This window comes from Megalops cyprinoides, chromosome 7, assembly GCF_013368585.1.
Source record: "Megalops cyprinoides isolate fMegCyp1 chromosome 7, fMegCyp1.pri, whole genome shotgun sequence".
In the NCBI taxonomy this organism is placed as follows: domain Eukaryota; kingdom Metazoa; phylum Chordata; class Actinopteri; order Elopiformes; family Megalopidae; genus Megalops; species Megalops cyprinoides.
Window position 1 is genome coordinate 11,976,367 of NC_050589.1, and position 20,704 is coordinate 11,997,070.

At 43.7% G+C, this 20,704-nt stretch overlaps 1 protein-coding gene across 1 annotated transcript in view; it reads left to right on the plus strand.

Moving 5' to 3' along the window:
• Nucleotides 1-1,397: 1,397 nt before the first annotated feature.
• Nucleotides 1,398-20,704, plus strand: part of cpne5a (copine Va) — a 109,505-nt gene continuing 90,198 nt past the window's right edge. The window contains exon 1 of the mRNA XM_036532794.1: nt 1,398-1,958. Coding sequence (XP_036388687.1) covers nt 1,849-1,958 — 110 coding nt within the window. The 5' untranslated portion in view covers nt 1,398-1,848. The remainder of the gene's footprint in view (nt 1,959-20,704) is intronic.

Genomic DNA, 20,704 nt, shown 5'->3' on the forward strand with positions numbered 1-20,704 from the left:
GGGCGAGCACCGCCCGGGGTACCACGGGGAAGGATATTAGCTGCTGTATGAATTCTCGCGCCGGATCATCTGACCCATTCTCTTACCTCTTCGTATTCTTCACCGAAAAAAGATACGCTTTTACTCAAATAGCCAACCCATGTGAAAATAATAGGAAATCAATTGTGAATTAAATGATGCTGCTTTATCTGCGGATTGCAGCGATAAAACTTCACATATTAACTTTGCCAAGTTCATTTATAATTCATGCCCTGACGAGTTTAATTCGGGTTACGACTTTATTGTACAGTTAAGCATGAGTTATAATTATCGTTGCCCTTTAGACACAAGGGATAAGTTTGAACGTGTAAGGTCAGTCATGGGGGTGTCTGTTAAATTACCCGAATGGTCGAGATCAACGCTTTTTGTTAGATGCATGCGGACGACTCTAGCCTAATTTTTGTTTTTAAACATAAATCTGTGTAATGCCCCCTGTTCGCAAATATTACAGAAAGGTTTTCGACATTATTTATGCCTCCATTCAAACATTTCTTGGAATAATGTCGTTTAAAAAACATTTATGTTATGTTCGCCTAAATCGTACGGTTTAGTTAAGCAGTACACAAACATTAATTCCGGTATGTATCAACATAAACCTTCACGACGTTAAATGCTGGGCCCAGAAAATGAATTTTCACCAAATATGGCGCGAATTTTCGCTGCACGTTGGATGGAGCTGTGGGGTGTCTTGTCGTAATAAACTCCATTTCGTCTTACCCACTGAGTAAAGTCAGAAACTGTGTCAATAGTGCGTAAAGCAAACAAATGTCCTCTTTTATGTGCAAACAACGATAACGCGGAAAAAAGTTGTGAATTCATCAATGCGATATCCTTTGGTAGTGAGGAGCTGTCCGGCATGTAGGTGCTGAAGAGGCGTTCACCCTTCGAGCTGTGCGCTCCGCAACCTGCGATTCTTTCAGAGTTGCATGGCGAAAAGGGACCGCGCGCACCTTTCGGACATTGGACACAGCTGCATATTCCGGAAGGTAGTTAAACTAACAGAACACATTGAACACAGTTTATTTTCATATGGTTTTTGGTATTTTTACAAACACAAATGATAATAATAGCCGTGCTTATTTTTGACTCAGTGTAACACATACCTAAGGGTTTAGTTGTCTCAGCAGTCGTTAATTCACTGAACATTTACTAATTGCTAATATGAATCGTCTATACAAGAAAATGAGAAATGAAAAAAGATAAACTCATGCCAGTACTACGTACAGTAACGCATATCCGATTTTATGTACATCATACACATATGCAGATGTAACATTTCCTATGAAAATGAAACACATACGTCTGTGTGTTTGACAAGGAATTGTTGCTCTGTTAAGCCCTCGCAAATCATACGGGATTGGAACACAAACGAGCCGTGACGACTGATTAATGGCTTCAGCTACGAGGAGCAGCGGCAGCCCGCATGTAGAAGAATGTGAAGGGGGTGGAGTTCGCAGCTTTCACTCCTCCGACGGCTCATTGCGAGAAGAGAGCTTTCTTTGCAGAACACGGTGAAGTACTTGGCGCACAAACAGGCTACGACCTTCCTCCCCCATGTATTCAATTACAGTTTCATCACAGGCGTCTGTCACTGACTCTGAGCTTTCTGCCTGGTATTCCTAGCTGTTTTATAGTTTGAAAGAACACTTTTGGTGACGCTCAGTCAATCGGCTCAGACGTTTGTTTCTCCTGACGTTCTACAGCGGTCTCTCCGTTTGACCGAAGGCGTGCGATTTGTGGATCTGCTCCAGGGACTTAAACGGGGCCAGGCTGTGCGAACTAGCGGGCTACCCCGAGTCCCGGGCGCTCATGGAGGGAGACGTTATGGACAAACTGGACGACATGGCTTCGGTCTGCGAGTTCGACCCTATCACGGGAAGCATTCCTGCCACCAAAGTGGAGATCACCGTTTCATGCAGGCAAGTGTAATGTTATGATGTGTCTCTTCGTTTAGGAACGCTGCGATGACTTCAGAGTATGCTACACACCTTATATTAAAGTTTCGGGCCACGATTTTTCTTCCTGATCACTTATCTAAAACTCAGATTCGCCAATACGTTATCCGCTTACTAGAACTGTGTTTCCGATTGCACTCTCCTAACGCTTCTTGTACATCTAGTATGCAGTTATGTGCGTACGCCACTCTAAAAACACCACCCTGGCTGTTCGTTAGATATATGTAAATTCTGAATTTAAAAAGAAGCTGATTGACTTTCAGGTGCAAATAACGCGTAAATTTAATATTTGTTTGAAGGAGACGCATGTGTTTGCGGTTTTACACAAATGTTGTGCGTGGGTGAGATAGACACGATAATTTCGACCCACTTCTAATATTTCTTAACATTTTATATTTACGTAGGCAACTAAATGCACAATTGCATGTTTAGTAGTCACCTTTTTCAATGGGGATGGCAGTGGTGCCCCGTTCCCACCCAACGGAGATGAGAAAATCATTAAGCGTACACTGTAATGGTGATTTGCTTTTAGCTGAAACATATCGTATAAAGAGCTCACGGATAGGATTGCCATCGTTTAAAGCGGAGTTTTTTCAAGCACGAAATTAATGATCAGCGGTATGTGTTTGTTGTAAATAAAGTAGACCTGGGGAGAGTTTCTTTCTGTGCGCTTCGGGTGAAGTCGAATGGGAGATGACTTTGTTCAGACTAGCCTGCTGTGTAGACTTTTACACCTTATACCCCCCATGGTTATCACCAGTGTGTCAAACGGGCTTGTTGATTTGGTTTGAGTGAAAGGATGTGGTTGCTGTTATTCATGATGAGGATGATGATGGTGATGATGACTACGATGACGATTGTAATAACTATTGTTGCCGCACATGGTCGTAATAACTCTTTGCATATGTTGCATATGTACTGGATTTCCATTTTCTGCTGCAGATGTTGTGCATGTAAATCGAAAACACTTTCTTACATTCATAAACACATTTATGCTGCTTACATTTATGAAATGATCAGTATATTTAGGCTGCAGCAGTCAGGTAATTGACAAGCTGCGATGAACCAGTCAGAACTCAATAAGCGTGAAGACAATTGGCATCTACAAACAGGCTCTCAAGTCTGTTCATATAATGTGGCAGTTATGTGTTTATCTTTGGTCCTCATCAGTGGGTGAAGTTTTATTCCCCTTTTGCAATTGTTTAATTAATGGAGGCCAATTTGAATAATAATATTTAAAAAACGATTCTCCTCAGGCTCCTTGAAGCTGGGTTGAGGAACACAGCTCCATGTGTAAGGACTCTGGTTGACAGATTCTGAACTGTTGAAATTATCACAGTGGGATTGCAATGTAAAAAGTTTTCTCAATGCCAGATAGTTATTTGTATTTTTAGCAGTTCAGAAATCAATCCACCTCAGGAGCACAGACTTGTATTATTCTAAAACGTCCAGATGTGGTTTTATTTGACAGCCGAAAAGAGCCACCTCATATGCTGTTTGACTAACTCAATCACTCTCAAATTTAAGTCAATGGGTGAACTATTGATCTTTAGCTCCTGCCAACTTTAAAGGAAACAGCTGATAGAACTATAAACTGCTTGCCTCTCCTCAAGAAGCTATTTCAAGCAGAAACCAACCCAAATCTTTTTTCTTACCTTAATGATCATGTCATTCAGACTGGCTGGCTGTCAAATGACTTTTCTGTTCAATCACAATGTATTTTGTGATAAAATTGCCCAGCATGACCACGATCTCTCTGAATTTTCATTTCTCAAGTGAATGGAAGGGATGATCATTTTCCCATCACATTATTTGAAAAATTGAGAGGTGCAGAAGGAACAGGACGTCTTGCTGAGTGACTCTCCACACTTCCTGTTTGAGAGGTGGTTATCTCCAGGTAAAGTAGCACAGAGGGCTAATTAGCCTGCAAAAAGGCAGTGTTGCGTCACGGCCCCTGAGAATGCCGCTGTAAATGCTCCGAGAGACAGGGGCTGGGAGGACTGCAGATTGCTGTGAGTATGCAGTCGTCTGGACGTGCTGTTTTGTGGAGTAGCCCGGTCCAGCGCTGGAGCCAGGTGCCGGGGTTCATTCTCTTGCCCCACCTCCATTGTCTCTCTGCATCAGAGGGTCACGTGTTCTCTTACGTTTATGCTACGGTTGTGTTGTGTGTGTGTGTGTGTGTGTGTGTGTATGCATGCGCATGTAGATAATAGATGTGATCAGTAAGTGTGTGTGACTTTGAGTGTGAGTGTTTGTGGCTGTGTATGTGGGGAAATATGCATATATACATTGCGTGTGTGTGTGTGTGTGTGTGTGTGTGTGTGTGTGCATATGTATATGTGTATCAGTTCATGAATGTTTAAATGTGTAAGTGTGTATGTATGAATATACATTTGTGTATGTGTTTGTCTTGCATATGTATATGTGCATAAGCATGAGGTATGTGTGCATTTATGAGTGTGTGTATATGTAAGTATATGAGCGTATGTTCATATGTATAAGTATGTGTGAATGAGCATACATGTGTCTGTGTGTGTATGCGTGTATGAGTTTGTGTGTGTGTATATGAATATGCACATGTGTGTATGAGTACTGTATAAGCACAATGGTGTGTGTATGTAAAGAGTAAAGGGTCTATATGTCTGTATTTGTGAGTGGCTGAGGAGGTTTGTGCGTTGAGTCAGGCAGTGTGCTGTAGAAGGCTGGGTCTCTCCACCTTGTTTGAAAATCATGTTGCAGTGCTTTACTGTCATGCTCCGCAGGTACAAATACGACGTGTGATATCACGTCTTTTAGAGACGCCAGCGAAGGTATTGTCTGCTGTCATTATTCTCTCCCGTTCCTCTGCACTGCTGGTTGAGATCTGGCTGTCGTCAAAATGAGTTACAGAATCAGCCTGTTCCACCCAGTCCGGGCCTGTAAGGCAGACAGGAAAACACATGCAGTTTCTGGTACAGGTTTCAAAAACCTGTCTTCCTCTGCCTAACAGATACAAGCACTGTGTGTCACTGCAGGGGAATTCAGAGGGGTGATAAAACAGTGACAGGGCACCCATGCTTTTCTGTGACTGGCATTATTGCATGGAACTCTCACAGCAAGCAACCGGATACTGCAATATGACTAAGGAGATGTTAATAGCCTTACTCTGTGCTCCCAAGCTATTAGAGCAGCAGTCAAAACCGCATTAATATTACAATATTTCATCATTTATGGCAACAGTCTATGACTGAAAATGGTGATGGAAATGGCCTTTGATTGTAAAGGCCCCCAGGCTTTAATACAGAATGCTCATGTAGATGTATATGCCTTCAAAAAGTAAACAAACAAATAACTGAATAAAGGAATCAATAAAGTACTTGCCTGTTACTTCTGTAATAACTCTACCAGCTGTGTTTATTAGGCCGTGAAGCATTCAACCTGACTGTAGTTCCACCATAAAATGCTGTGATGAAATCATGAACTGTATTGAACAGTAAAGAAAAAAAGTCCTAATGTTTGATCAGTCTTTGAATAGTGTAATAACAATTCCCTTCTTGCCTCAGTTCAAACCATTTCCACTCTGAATAAAAGAACACTGTGGGTGTTTAGACATTATATTTCTACTTTCCATTTCTGTTGTGTTCTTAGCCTATGAAACAAAAAAGTGTGTGATTACCATTTATTTTATTCCCATGGTTCAACATCCATGTTTCAATACCTTTACTGAATTACATAACATTGCTATTTTATTATTTATAGTTGCATGTCACTGAATATCATGTCAAACCCGATTTCTAGTTACAGTTTAATGCTGAGTGCCTGTGCTAAGCATGCTGGGAAATGAAGTTCCGCAGATGAGACCTGACATGAGGCTAATGACCCGGCTGTCAATCAAAATCCCCATCAACACCAGAGACAGGTTCCTTATGTCACAGAAACTCAAAATTCGATATTGGGAATCTTTCTGCTGTCTACATTGCATGTCTCAATGATTAGACTGATGACTGTTATATAGACATTTACATATCCTCTGCTGCACACTTCTGAGAACATCATTTTTCATAATGTTAAAACTATTACACTCCGCAGAACCTGCTGACCTCAGATTTAGCATGCTGGTTCATAAGGTGGCTCAGTGTGATCAGTGTTAGAACCATAATGTTTTCTGTGGTTTCCACAATGCTTTCGCCAGGGGGAACCATTAGGGATTTATCATTACCCTGCTGGGGATGGTTTTCAACGCTCTTGCTGAGTATGAAAACACCATCTGTAAGGAAACAATTGCCTAAAATGTTCCCAAAACGATTATCCAAGATTTTGAATCTTGTCTCCCTCAGAGCATGTCATGCCAAGATGTCTTCAAGGTGAAAGCACTGTGAAAAAGGGACCAGAGGTTGTATTCCAAACTTGTGCCAAAACAGTCTCTGTAGACATTTTCTTAGGCAATTCATTTTCAGATTGTCAGTGTAATTATGGGCTACTCTCCAACTGTGCTAGCAGGACACGGTCTGTGCGTACTCTCTTCTCTGTAGAAGGGGCACACCTCATCAAAACCACATCAGTTTGCATAGAACAACCCACACAGTGTAATGACATCTGCTAGCTGAAATCCCTCAGTCTGATGGAGTGACTGGAGTGATGGGAGATTCCAGTCTAGAGTTCACACAGTGAATATGATCTTCTGATTGCATATTCACCATAACAAAGATGCACTACAGCATGTAGAGCTGATTTATCACATTTCACATATTTTTGGATTATGGAGCTTATTGATGTAAGGGAAAAGACATTCATTTTGTTAGATCAGATATGTGCGTAGTGTATCACACTCTCTCGCAATGCCCTCAAATGCATAACGTACAGTAGTTGATCTCCAACATCTCATCGCATCTTCCACATCGTTTCTCCTTTTCCTTCCTGTATCCTGTCCGCCCTCTCTTTTGGCGAAGGGCTTGCAGATTGAAAGGGTAGCCACCCAATTGGAAACTCAATGTTTGGAATGGGCAGTGGTACGCCTTGAGCTCTCCGTAAACAGGCTGGAGAATCTGCCCAACTATGTGTTCATCACCGCGTCTCAGAGCTCCCGGGGGCAGCTTTATTTAGCCTGAGAGCAGCAGATGAAAACATGGCGGGGACTCGCTGCTCTCGCCGCTCTCGGGAACTCGCCGCTCTCTGTGGCGGTGGCCCAGATCGCTCCCCGGGCTCGGCTCCAGGATCGGCGCGCGGCCTTTTGGCTGTGACGCACCGTGGGATGCTCTCCAGAGTGAAACCCCTCACCGTCGCACGCCTCGCTTGCCATGCAGACAGGACACCCGTCACAGCGGAGTGCAGGTGTGCGAGTGCACCCCCTCTCCCCTGATCCGCAGTGCGCTGAGTAAAAAAAGGGGAAAAAAATCACAATCTCTTCGAGTCCACCTGGTGAGCGGCAGGGGGGTTCCCGGCGTGTCACCTGCAGTTACTGCTCACATGACGTATTGAGTCTCAGAAGAGGCTGGGGATGCTGTGGACAGTCCCTCTCTCAGCCACCAAACCCTCAAACATGCTGCCACAGCAGTGTAAATGTGCCTCATGCCTTCATCCTCCTATTGCAGTTGTTTCCAGAAGACGTCCCTAAACAACACGGAGGTAGAGATACAACAGCGAGACCACACTAATCAAAAACCCTTGTTTCAAAAACTCCACTTTCACTTTTTGGTACCCTTTGACTTTAGATTTCCTGTAAACAACAAGAAGGGGGCAAAAAAAGCTACATTTTTAGGGTGAACATGCCAGACCAAACACACTGAAATCTCCTGCATGCAACAAAGATGAGCAGAGTTACAGAGGAACACACCTGTGGTTTCAGGCCAGGGGGGTCGTGGGCAGGATCTGAAGAGCTTTTCCAAAAAATTTTTAATTATGGCCCGAGGTTGCAGAAGCAGGGTCAGAATGCTCCGCTGTGATTGGTTGTGTCAGTAGAGGCCGGGGTCTGGGGGCAGGCTCAGGAGCTATGTCGGCCAATTAGGCAGAACGGGAACAGGAGAGCCAATGTACTGCCCCCACTCCGCCCTTGCCTCAGTGCATGTGTTAATGACACTCCGGCTCCCATTGCAAGGGGATGCGATGGTTGCCCACTACGGCAAGCACAAATGCGGGTCCCTGGGTCAGCTCAGCCTACAGGCCATACACATTGGCGGCTCTGGGAATCCAGGACAGCTGCTGTTATGACAGTGCTTAAATGTAACAGCTTATACAAATGCTAACCCAGTTGGGAGGCTGAGTTTTCAACTGGAGCAGGAGCTGACTCTGGGCTGGCACTCAGAGTGCCATTCTCTACTCCCAGCTTGTGAAATGTTGTTAGGCCTGTTATCTGGTGTTATCAATCACTTTAATTGTGGACAGTCTGGACCTGGATTTTGCTGATCCCTGGCAGTCCTGCACTTAAGGTGGCTCTAAAATCCCATCTCACTGCCTGCCTCTCGTTTCCATATCTAGGTCAAGATATGAAGCATAAAATTTTGTGCTGCATGAGCTCACAAGCTCTTCCCTGCCCTGTCCATCCTGGCAGTGGGGGGCAGGTCAGCAAGTTCTCTAGCTTTCTTCAGACAGCTTAAAAACTGAGGAGGAAGGTTCCCCCAAACCCTTTTCACACCCCTGTCCCACTTATAACATCCTGCGTTTTGGTTACAGAACCGTATTGTCAATCTTAAAACTTGGTTTTTTCCCCTTTGTGCATTGTTGGGTTGAATTTTGTAGCGGTTTCTGAAGAAAATACTAAATAGTTGGTCAGGGAGGCTAGATTGGGTCATCTGGGACAACAGTTAGCTGAATCAGTGTTTTTTTTGCTTGCCGGTAGTGAAAGACTGCAGACAGTGTGGTCTCTCTGGTCTAAGGTTATGCTGTCCTGTTGAAGGATAACACAATAGATGATTCTGCAGGCCAGTAATGAAAGTGACAGGCTGCCATCACCCTAAAACACGTCTGTAATTCATTAGGTCACTTGGAGTTCGGGACAGATTAGCAACCATCTATGTCTTGTTTTCTACTGCTGATGCTCTGTGGTAATAACTCACCCTGAAATGTTAGGGGTGCATAATGGAGACAGCAAAGCAGTGAAACCCTTATCAGTTACATGTATATTGCCTGTGTGATATCTATGCTTCTGCTCTATCCTGTTTGGTTGTTTCAATGTTTTTTTTTCCCTGAGAGGTCAGGTTTGTCAGTTGACAAAGACATGCTTCCCAAGTCTTGACACCTGACCCATGGTGAAAAGCTATAGAGGCTGATAATGCAGAGTGTTTGTTCTGTAAAATCAAAGCTGTCAAAGATAGTTATGGAGGATACTGAGAGACTTGTCTGGAGGTGGAGTGTAGAATGTCAGTATATAGAATGTATAGTAGGCCAATGTTTCAGTGCATTTATCAAGTGCCGATTGCAAATGCACTTAATTGTGAAGCAAGAATTCTGGCTGAATAATTGATTCAGTTTCCCCCTCTAGAGGGAGGCTGCTTGGGGCATAATGTCAGACACAGAGAAAAGTTGTGCATCCAGTGAGATATGGAGATGTGCGGGCTACAGTGGGGGGGTGGGGGGGCGTCCTGGTTTTTTTTTTCAAACTCAACAGCAAAAGAGAGAGGGAGAGACTATGAGAGAGCCTATGTCTGTCTGTGAACTTTGGAACTGGTTATTCTGCAGTTTGGGGCTGGAGCTCATATGCAGCACAGTGAAATTACACAGTATCTCTGAGAGACAAATTGCTTAGTTTTGGTTTCTTCCTTGGATGATTTCATACAACGATTTATATTCTTTTTTCACTCCCAGAGTGAAAAAAAAACAATTCACCATCATGTGTAATTCCGATAAGGTGCTGGTAATTACCACACCGTTACCCGGTCAATATGGAAGCGGATCAAAATTCAGTCAATACCTTGTCAGGAAGTCCGTGTTCTTTTACAACACGATTATCCCGCTGAGGAGGAGGGAAAATAGCAAGAGGATTATGGGCAAGTTGCGGAAAAGAAGTGAGATGGAAAAAGCAGGCCAGATTACGCACACTCGATATCCGCATGCAGTCACGTCTAAAGCTGTGGACTTCAGCAGTCCACAGCCATTCAAAACTCCACATATCTGCGTCCCTGATAGTCAAACAGTGAAATACACCAGTGGCCCTGATAGTGGCATTTAGTTCGCTTTTGGAGAATTTCTGCTTTTGTGAAATAGTGAGACCAGCAGACATCTACAACAGTTCAGCTTCCTGCTAGTAGATTGTAGTCTGTGAGCCTTTTACTGCGAGACATAGTGTGGCCCTAAGAATACACAATTACTAGCTAAATATATATTTTAAAATATGTCACCGGATTTGGTGCTGCAAATGCTCCAGGGACTCTCAGTGCATTCAGATGAAAGTTACAGTGCTTGAAATGGTCATGCGGTATTCAGGACTGCCACCGTGGGAGCGCAGGCCCACAACGACTAACGTGACATAAATGACTTGACTTGTGAATGTTTACTTCCAGCCAAGAGGCTGGGACTTTAGTCTCTCTCGAACCGTATCCATAGCCTTATCTTTTTTAGCTAAGCTCAACCTTCCCACCAGCGTCCCAAGAATCTGTCCATATATATATATATAAATATATATATATATATATATATATATATATATGCATATCTGTCCATATTGTACTTGACTTAAATGGATGTTGATACTGAGAACAACAGATCATTGGGCATAGTGTTATACATGTATGTGGTTGTATAAGTCTGTGTGACATAGCAGGGGCTCTGGGGTCCCAGGGGGTTCATTACTGGAGTATCGCTGGGAGGAAACTCATCTCCCACAGCTCCTGCTGACTGACAGGTGCCTGGAGTGGAGCGCCAGTATCCCGGGACATTTCTGAGGAGGCTGTTTGGCTCGGGAGGGGTGGGGGTGGGGGCAGAGTGCAGGCAGCCTGATGGAATACATACTCGGTGGTGGTGGTGGTGGGGGGGGGGTCTCTATGCAGGTCTCAGTGTAGCAATTTTTGTTTAAGCTATCTGGTGTCAAAGCAATCAAGGTAGAAATTGGAGTCGGATTCGGGCGAACAGCATGCAGCATGGATGAACAGGCTCTTCTCCCTCATTGCTGTTGTCAGAGTGTGATATACGCTATCTCTCTGTACATTGCCAGTCTCAAAGTCCAGCGTATGATTACCTAGGGCTGGAACAGCATGGCCATTTCTCCGGTCTGAGGGTTTGTTTGTTACTTTGTTCAGGTTGTGGAGGTCTGTCTGTCTGTCACTCTGTCTCTCAGATTGAGCACACAGAACAGAAGTGCGCCATTCTAGTAGGTGGGTAAAACTCAGAGGTGAAAAAACACTGCTGATAATCGTTACATGACCGAAATGTCTGTGCTTCCCACCTGAACCCTGGAAATGAAAAAGAAGATTTTAGTGCTCATGCTGTTTTGCCTAAGTTCAATTATTCAGTGTAAGTCCTCTCCCTGGTGTGACTGTGAACTAAATCTGAAAGCTACAGTGTTATTAACGTTCCCTGGTTGCGCTGAAGATGTCTAGGCCCTGAAATATGGAGCTCCAGAAGGCAAATAAATAATGAGTAATTATGCATGCTCTTTGCAATCAGTCTTCAGTGTGCTGTGAAGGAGTGGCTCTGCAGAAGTGTCATAACGTGAACTAGTTCTTGTGCAGAATTCCAGCTGGTGGCATATATGCAATAGTGTACAGTAATATGCACAGCAACCCTGTCATTCTGCTGCATACTTGGAGAATTGGTGAGGGATGAGGGTGTGTGTGTGTGTGTGCGTGTGTGTGTGTGTGTGTGTGTCGAAGGGAGGGGTTAGGGCTAATGTGAGGGGAACTTTTGGAGCTCAGAGGAGAAATTTAGAAGAGTGTTCAGTCCACCCACAAAAGGGGGGTCAGATGACTTGAGGCGTTTAGGTGAGGCTGTAGAGCAGACAGTAGGAATGCATCTTTAGGGGTGTTCTTTGCCGCAGGTCACCCCGCTGAGTGGTGGGGTATCTGGCACTCTCTGGCTTCACTCATCATCTCATCTGAACTGATCGCTAGGAAGTGCTGTTGTGTGGTTTGGTTCCGTGGAGGTTCGTAAAGCAGGCTGGCTTCTGTGATGGGATGCCTCAGGAGATGCGCTTGTACAACAGGCTCAGTCCTCAGGTGGGGCACTGCTGCTGCTGTTCCTTTGTGTCTGGGAGCTTAATGTGCAGTGCTTTAGTAAACATCCTAACATCCAATGGCTAACATGTACAACTGTAAGCTGTGGGAGCTGTTCTGGATCATGAGCATCAACTAATGATGAAATAACAATGCAGAAATAACAGCTGGTGGGATCGCGGTGTTTAGATATGTTTCCCTCTCACTCATCACCTCACCTGGCAAAGCCATATCAAAGCAGCCAGTCCACACCGTACGACCAGAAACAACCCACCTCCACTGCTAAAATCCAGCCATACTGACATTCTCTGTTTGTCTCCCTCTACTTAACTCCAATAAACTGCCATTTCTGTATGGAAACAGTGCTGGAAATGTGAATCAGAATCCACTGATCAGACTGCATTGTTTTAGGGTCAGGGATCAAGGGACAGGGGATAGAATAAAATAAAATTCAAAGAAATGCCTGAATGAATGAATTTGGGTCTTAAAAACATGCCATGCATTGCAAGCCTGAGTCACTTCTGAACTGAGATATTCTATCGATGACTGTCGGTGGACAAGAACTTTGCCTCAATGTTTTGCCAGCCGGATGCTGGCTTCTTTTTCATTCTTAACAAATGGGAGAAGGCATTACAAGAGCAGATCTAGTCTTTAATGAAGCTGTGCATCATCTGCGACAAATGTTTGTAGAGAGGTGGGCCACGCGAACCGTCCTCTCATTCTGCCTGCATAGAGACAGATTAGAGCTATTAGGCTTGGCTGTGTCAGAATAAATCCCTCTCCCTCGGTCCTCAGTGTGTTTCCTGCTGTTGGCTGATAGCTGAAAAGCTGTGTACTGTGAATGAGGAAACATGGGAATAATGCCTTTCTGATACTGTCGAGTCTTCCCTGCCCACTCTCTGATGGAAACACAATCCCTTTTTTGTGCTTTCTCCCTGTTCTGCGGCCGGAGATTTAGAATGCAGATTCATAAAGGTGTGATAAGCTCCTCAAAATGTGGAATTTGTGAAGAGACAGGAGTAGAATTTTGAGCAGAGCTTCCATAAATTAGCCCCAAAACAAGGGGTGCAGTCTGACGGGGTGTGCTGCCCTGTGGCTGTTCGTGGAAGCATGCCTCTGAGCTCCCTGCCTACCGCTACCTTCAGAAAATGGAGTTCTTTTCACTTTCCCCTCTCATCTGTCTCTGTATGTAGCCCATTCATGAGCCCCCTTTAGAACCTGTTAATTTTAGCCTCTCTCTTTCACTCTACTGGCTGCAGTTCCTCTTCACTGAGGAATTGACCTATAGTGGGATATTGCTGATAAGCTGGAGCGGGTTTTGGGTTAATTGCTCAAGAGGTTTCTAAGGCTGAATTTGAAGTAGGTGTAAATCAAAGTAACACCATCAAAGAATCAATCAACCATCTCCTCTGATTTGGTTCCATGCTATGTTATAGGACACCCTCCACCTGGAGACAGTGATTCCAAGGTTGGTAGGCCATGTGTTTCATTAGCCGGTGAAGTGGCAAACAACAAACAGGAAAGTGTTTTTAAGGCATTACAAATGCCTTATGGTGTTATCACTTAATATAAAATGACTGACTTATATCTACTGTTGATCAGTGAGATTCTGGTACATGACACCTGAGTCCTGTACCTGATGTTCCTATACAGTGGATGGGTGACCAGTTAAACATTTGGTATAATGTAGGAGCAGGAAGCTCTATGCTAATACAGTCAGGCTGTTTGATTAACATACTGACTTTCCAAATCAAATCATGCCCGGGGCTTCCTCCATTTTGCTGTAGCCTGGATGTGGTCCCCTCAGCTGCCTCTTGCAGTTGTGGTTATCTTCATTATTCATGTTGGTAAAAATTGCCCTCGAGGTGGAAGGATGCCCTCACGGTGAGAGAAAAGTAAATGAGTTCAGAGAATAGAGCAAAGTGAAATGTCAAAATACAAGGGAAGGTAAAAGACCAAAAACAAGATGAAATAAATGTACCATCCAATTACCTGGGATAAAATATGATTAATATTAGAAAGTTAAAGTAGGATAAAATACCATTTGTCTGGCAGAACTGTGATTATGATCTAAGTAACTACATGAAAACAAAATGTTCAAGCAAGATGTGGTGACAAGTAGTAAGTCCTGAAAGTCTGTCATTTGAGTTTGTATGACCTGTGCTTTGGCCATCACTGTAGAGGGACTGGCTTTATAGGATATGAGGAGTATATGTGTATCAGTATATGCATGTTTCTGTGTCTGTATGTGTGTGGGTTTGTATATGTGTATTTGTGAGTGTGTGTGTTTGTGTGTGTGTGTGAGAGAGAGAGAGAGAGAGAGAGAGCAGGACAAATGCTGTGTCTTCAGGCTGAACAGAGAAACCCAGGGTTGAATGTTATTGGCTTACACACCAGGTGGGCGGGGGGGGAGCACAGACAGTCCTTGGGCAGAGCCAGGAGGATCCTGGGGTAGAGCTGAGAGAATCCAGCAGGATGCGGTGGGCTGTGATACAGCACAGATTTCCTGTTTTTGCTGGGCTCTGACTGCTCACGTACTGGGCTTCACTCCACACACACCCAGGCCCAGGAGCTCCTTCGTTCTTCCTAAGCTTTAAATATTAGTCTGACGTAAGATGGTTTGCAGCCTGGAGAGTGCATAAAATGAGGAGATGTTCCTTGTTTTCTATGTCTTAGTCACCATCTAGAGTGAAGAGTCAGGATCTCTGCGTCCTGTATGTTTTCGCTGGGGTGGGAAGGGCATAGTGCGCCCTCTAGGGCGGCAGTGGAACTGCAGCCTTAGGCGGCTTTCGGTGTTAATGGCCTGTTCTCAAGGTTGCGCTGGACTGAATAAATAAGCCTGGATCGATCATGATGCCCGGGGATGGGCCGGTCCCTGATGTTGGATTCCCCTGTGCATAGTGTTTTATTAAGGAGATAAAAGCCAATTAGGCACCGTGGCTCCTGATCTCCCAAGGTGGGATCCCATTGATTGGGTTTCTCTCGCTTAGCTTGCTTGCCCTGCAAATCTGAAATCGGGGTTTGAGGCAGCTTGCAGCTGCCATATTGCCAAACAGCCCCACAGCCCTAATCTTCAGGGTGTCTTAGGAGGTCAGACAGTTTGGGAGACTTGAGTCGCTCATGTGACAGGTAAATTGCAGTGTGAGTGCTGGAACAGTCGATCAAAGCATGAGCGCAAACAGGCATGCTAACCCACACACAAGCATTTCTGGAAATGGCTTTTTCAGGGCGTCGAGATTATTGTCAGTCGAGTTTTTACAGCTGTGGAAATGGTGACAACGGCAGGTATCTTGAGGTGGAATTTAGTTTTAGAGAAAGAATCCTTGCCGTTTATATGCTTAGCAGAAGGTCTTTTACAGCACAGAAATTTACAGAACACATTTACATAGTATCCATTTATACATGCTCTGAATGTACTCAATGCTTACATTTGAACTGAAATGGGAACTCTGCGCGAGGGTGCAGCAGCTGTGTCTCATCCTGGATTCAAACGTGCAGTGCTCTGGTTTTTACTCCACCTCCCTGAGCAAGGCTGTTACACTGCTCGCCCGCCTCCCAAGAGCATCAATGCAATACCGCCAACCTGTATTAACTAATCAATTGACCATTACACAGATGATTAGCCTAATCTGCAAATAATTCCCCCCCCCCCGCTTCACCTTCTAGTCCATATGGAGAGGCCGTATGCCGCCAAGGTGTCTGACATGCTTCCAATTACTGCACAACACACGTGATGCCCTCATGGCTGTGCTCATAAAATAAACATGCTTTGAAGTATCATAAATATAGATGAATGTGTGACTTTACTCTTTTATGTATTTATGTGTGTGTAGCTGATACAGTATACATTACATTAGCTATCCCACTGGGAGCTGAATTGGCAGCCCTAGCCATGTTATAAATCTCAATGTCAGAACTCCTTGGAGATATGTCAAAACAGGCACATGTCAGTTACTAATACTGAGGAGAGCTGTCAGAAATGGAAATGAGCCCACCTTGTAACCCCTTCAGTGAAGCATGTCAATCACCTAACCACTTGCGGAGGTTACCAGATGGTAAGTCTCTGGGGCTGCAAGGCAAGCCTCACACTGATCTTTCCCCGGTTTATTATTCCTGCAAATCTGCAGGTGTCGGTCACCCCTTTCAGTTCTCCCTGCCCCTGTTAACACTGAACAGGGGTCAGCAAATGTGCCCACGAAATCGCATGCTGTGCTTACTCGCTGCGCTCAGATCAGAGGTCATTACTGAGGATGGTAATGGGACACAGTTTGGAATGGAACCTTGATTAGGTCTACTTGGGGGCTGGGCGGCAATGTGGTAAATGTCACCTGCTTACTTCGGCAGCACACACATCCATAGATCTTCTCCTGACACCTTAAAACCCAGGACTCAGGTGTTCTGTGCTAATATCTGTAATGACTAACTAATGGGCTTAGGGAAGGAGTTAACCCACTTCTTTTTTTTAATAAACATTACTGCTACATCAGTAATTTCCTAATGGGCAAGTATCTACTTTTCAGCAGTTCCCTCATTAGGAATGAAATTGGAGCTGACAGGCTGTAAGGTACCTCAGAGGAGGCTGGCATTATTTTTTTGAAAACCTCAAACTGATGTTCTGAGCATTTACTGGTGAGGGCTGAGCCCACCTGCTGTCCTTCTGTTTCATGCGTTTGGATAATTGCATTCTGGGTAATGAGAAATGGAGAATTCTGAAGTAACCGGGTGGCGTGCCGGGGGGGGAGAGTAATAATAGACTTTATTGTCTTAAATCTGTCTGCTGTTGACAGAAGATGACTGTGTGAAATGCCTAGATCAACAATGATCTTTGAGACTGTTCATAGGGCTGAGTTACACAGATGAGCTGATGGGAAGTCCAAGTTGGTACATTTGCAGCACAACCACCAGCTCTGGATTTCAACTCCCATCAGCCCCTTAACTTAACTTTTAGGGGCAAAGCTATCTGGGGTAACACAGAAATCAAGACAGGTACACCGCTGCAACTACAGTTTCTGTTGATTCCAAATATCAGCTCAGTATGGAGGACCAGAGACTCCTTAATGAGGACAGCTGGGATTAAGGAATCCCTCGAGTTGCAGCTGCTTGTCTCTTCCAGCTACATGCCCTTTTTTCTAGAAAATACCATTGATAATTTATCATGGCAATCCAAATTGAACAGGTCATTTGGCCTGATATGCGGAAAGACATACTTGGATACTGGTTCTCTTTGTTTAGTTTTTATAGTTTTTACTTCTTTTCCTGTGTTGTGCACTCTATTTCAACATATCTGTTTTCATTCTTGCTTTTTAATCATACGGTACATATTTTCCATTTTCTGTAAAGTGCTTTGAAACTTTACAGTAGAAATGACACAATAACACAACGCCATAAAATAGCACAATAGCATAATGGAAAACACATTATTATTACCTATTGAATACCTATTATTTCCAGCCCTGAAAGAGGGGGGTTAAGGTGATAACGACAGGCGTGTTACAGGACCGTAGAGTGAGCTCCTGTCTGAGGGCAAGGCGGCTCCCTGTTCTCATTTGCTGGAGACCGTCTTTCTATGAATAATTCATCGCCGTGCTGTTTGAAGCTCACAGCTGTTGCAGCAGTCTTTTATAATATCTGTGTTAAGCCCTTTTTTCATGTTGCTGTTTTTTTGCTTAAACACTTTTTTTTTTCAAATTTTCCCCATAAAGCACAAACTCTGTGCTGCTGGTAATAAAAAATAAAAAACAACTTTAAATGGGACTGGGGCCAGTCGTTCTCAGGATGAACAGAGGTAATTGTGGGATTTCAGTTTAAAAGCCTGCAGTGCAGCAGCAATGAGCTGCAATTTACCACGCATTCTCAAATAGTGGAGAAAATCTGTGATGGGGGAAGATCCTGGGAATTAAAAGTTGACTTTGTGCAGCAGCCAGCACAGGGGAAGTGTGGTGTAGTGGATAATGAACCTGCATTTAGAATGTGGTCAAAATCCTGTAAGGGGGAAATGCTTTTCACCACTGAGGAAGGTAGTTCTAGAGTGTATCTCAACCACTGTACAGTTGATAACGTCATATGTAAGCTACAAAAGTTGCCCTGAACACAGGTGCATCTACTATACAGACGAACTGAAGTTCTGAGTGACAAATGCATTTGTGATGTTTGCTATATCAAATAAAACTGGATTGATTGGTCCATTGATCGATCGATTGATAAATAATGTGGTATTCATCACATCTTCCTCAAAAGACTTCCTGGTTCCCTTTCATTCCCCTGGACACATCTTGTGATAACTTCCTGTGATTGAGTTAGGAGCTGGGTTTTGTTGACCTGTTGACCACAGCCCTGGCTGTTGAGCTCTCCTTTGCTGCTGTCTACCCCCTGGTCTGAAGAGAATTCTAAGGACACTGCACTTAAAAGAACGGGCCATTCAGGCCATCTTGGCTCGGCATGTTGCCCAGAATTTATGATGATATCAATATATTTCATTTTCTGGTGCTTAAGGTATCATGCATTACAAACAGTTAAAACAGTAAATACATATGGATATAGTAAATACAAACAGATCTGAAAACATATTTGAGACAGCCCATAAACAATGAAAGACATGTATACAATTACATGAAATGGTTAAATTAATGTTTAGCGCAGCCATCACTGCGTCAATTTGTCTTGAACAATCCTTGGATCTCTAGCCATTGTCTGGTACTGTACTGGTTATAACAAGTCCTTAGCCCCAACAGCCCCAACAACTGTTGCATGGAAACACTCCTAGGCTTACCGAGAGGGTAGCGGAACTGACCAGTTAGAGCCTTTCCTCTGAGCATGCGTTTTTTGCATAATTCCATATATGAATTTATTTGATCAGTCCATTTCTTTTGAAGTAAACAAAGGGTGTGTTCTGATTGGTCGGTTCTTTACATCCTACACCCTTGAGCTTGTCATAAATGTCAGAGATTCACTGGGGATGGAAAGGCTGTCAGGCTCATTACAGCCTTACAGAACCATATAATCTGCTTTGCTCACTGTTTCTGCTTTGCCTCTTTTTTTCTCACTTACGCAATTAAACTGTTCCTTGGCTGAATGCAAAGGTCACACCAAATGCAAGACCTGCATTGCTATCATTGTGATTATTACTATTATTATCTTTAGAAAACGATCTGGGGTGACAATAAATGGTTTGTATCTCCTTCTTTGTTTAAGATGCGCAGTACAGGGGTCACGTCATTTGAAAAGACTCACTAGCTGTGCTGTTTCTGACTGTCTTGCAGCGGTCGGTGTCCCCCCAGAGAGTGTGTAGAACTCTACCACTGACTTACTTTCAGATTTTATGGGAAGCAATTCAGGACCTGGGAGCTTGATATCATTCATCAACAAGCAGTGGATGGCCTCAAGGCACAAGGGAATTGGTGTGCTCGTTAAACACAGCTGGCTCTAAACGAGACAAAAAGCTGTTTCTCCATTGTGAAGGCACCCATTCTAAGCATTGTCTATGGATGTGCCATTATCCTGCATACTGTGAAGTGCCTTGATCTGGTATACTGGGAGTATCCTCCCAGGGAAGGAAGGGGGTGAACGTTTGTCACTTGACATCAACAGGAGGCGCTGTGTGCTGTCACAGTTTGTGTAATACTGCATGCACACCTCACAGCTCTGAGGACACACTGCAGACTGAAGCTGGTGGAGTGAATTGATTATCAGTCACAGGTAATCTGCATGCTTGCCAGATATTCAGCTCCTTCTCTCCTTCCGTCCTTTGCACCTTATCTCAGAGATTCTGGTTGCTATGGATCTTTTGTCTTTGACCATGCCCCCTCCATGAATATTCGAAATGAACCACAAAATCAGCACTTTTTGTTTGCTGTTTTCTTTATGCCTTTTCCTTTCTCTCCAGGTTGTAGATCATGAGCCAATCAGAACTGAGACAGACTTTTCCAGAGCTGAATATCTGTGATACAGTCCATTCAGCTTTGCCTTTTTCTTCTTCAGTTCCCTGTCAGATTGAATCACAGAGATGTTTTATTAGCATGACAGTCCGTTGACAGGTGAGTTTAATAAAGTAGTCCTGTCAAAACAAAGACTACGGGACTATGGGAAAACTGCGGGTAAAAGCAACACCACATTTAAGAATCAGCATATAACTTGTGTCACTCACCAAACACAAACAGCAGAATCAAATCTATAATTCAATATATATCACATCAATACAATGAGAAAATTTATTGAACTTTTGATGCTGAAAGACTGTTAGATATAACTCCATCTCACAGCTAGTCAAAACAAAATAAAAACATTTTCAATTGGCAAATGATATTGTTTCTTGAATATACTAACTTTACATATTGAAAATACACAAGCTGTTTGCAACACATTTTTCTTGGTGTGATCCACAGAGGGATAGTATCTCATTACACAAACTGGCAAGCACAGCGCACTGCAAAGTGTGAATGCTAATTAAAATGCTTCATAAACAGCCCATGTTTTCCATGTTGAATATTATAATATCTCATTATTCTCAACTTGTTGATGAAGGCAATGTACCTGAAAGCGTCTCTGTTGATCCGTGTTCAATATGAAATTAAAAATATCAAATATTAAACT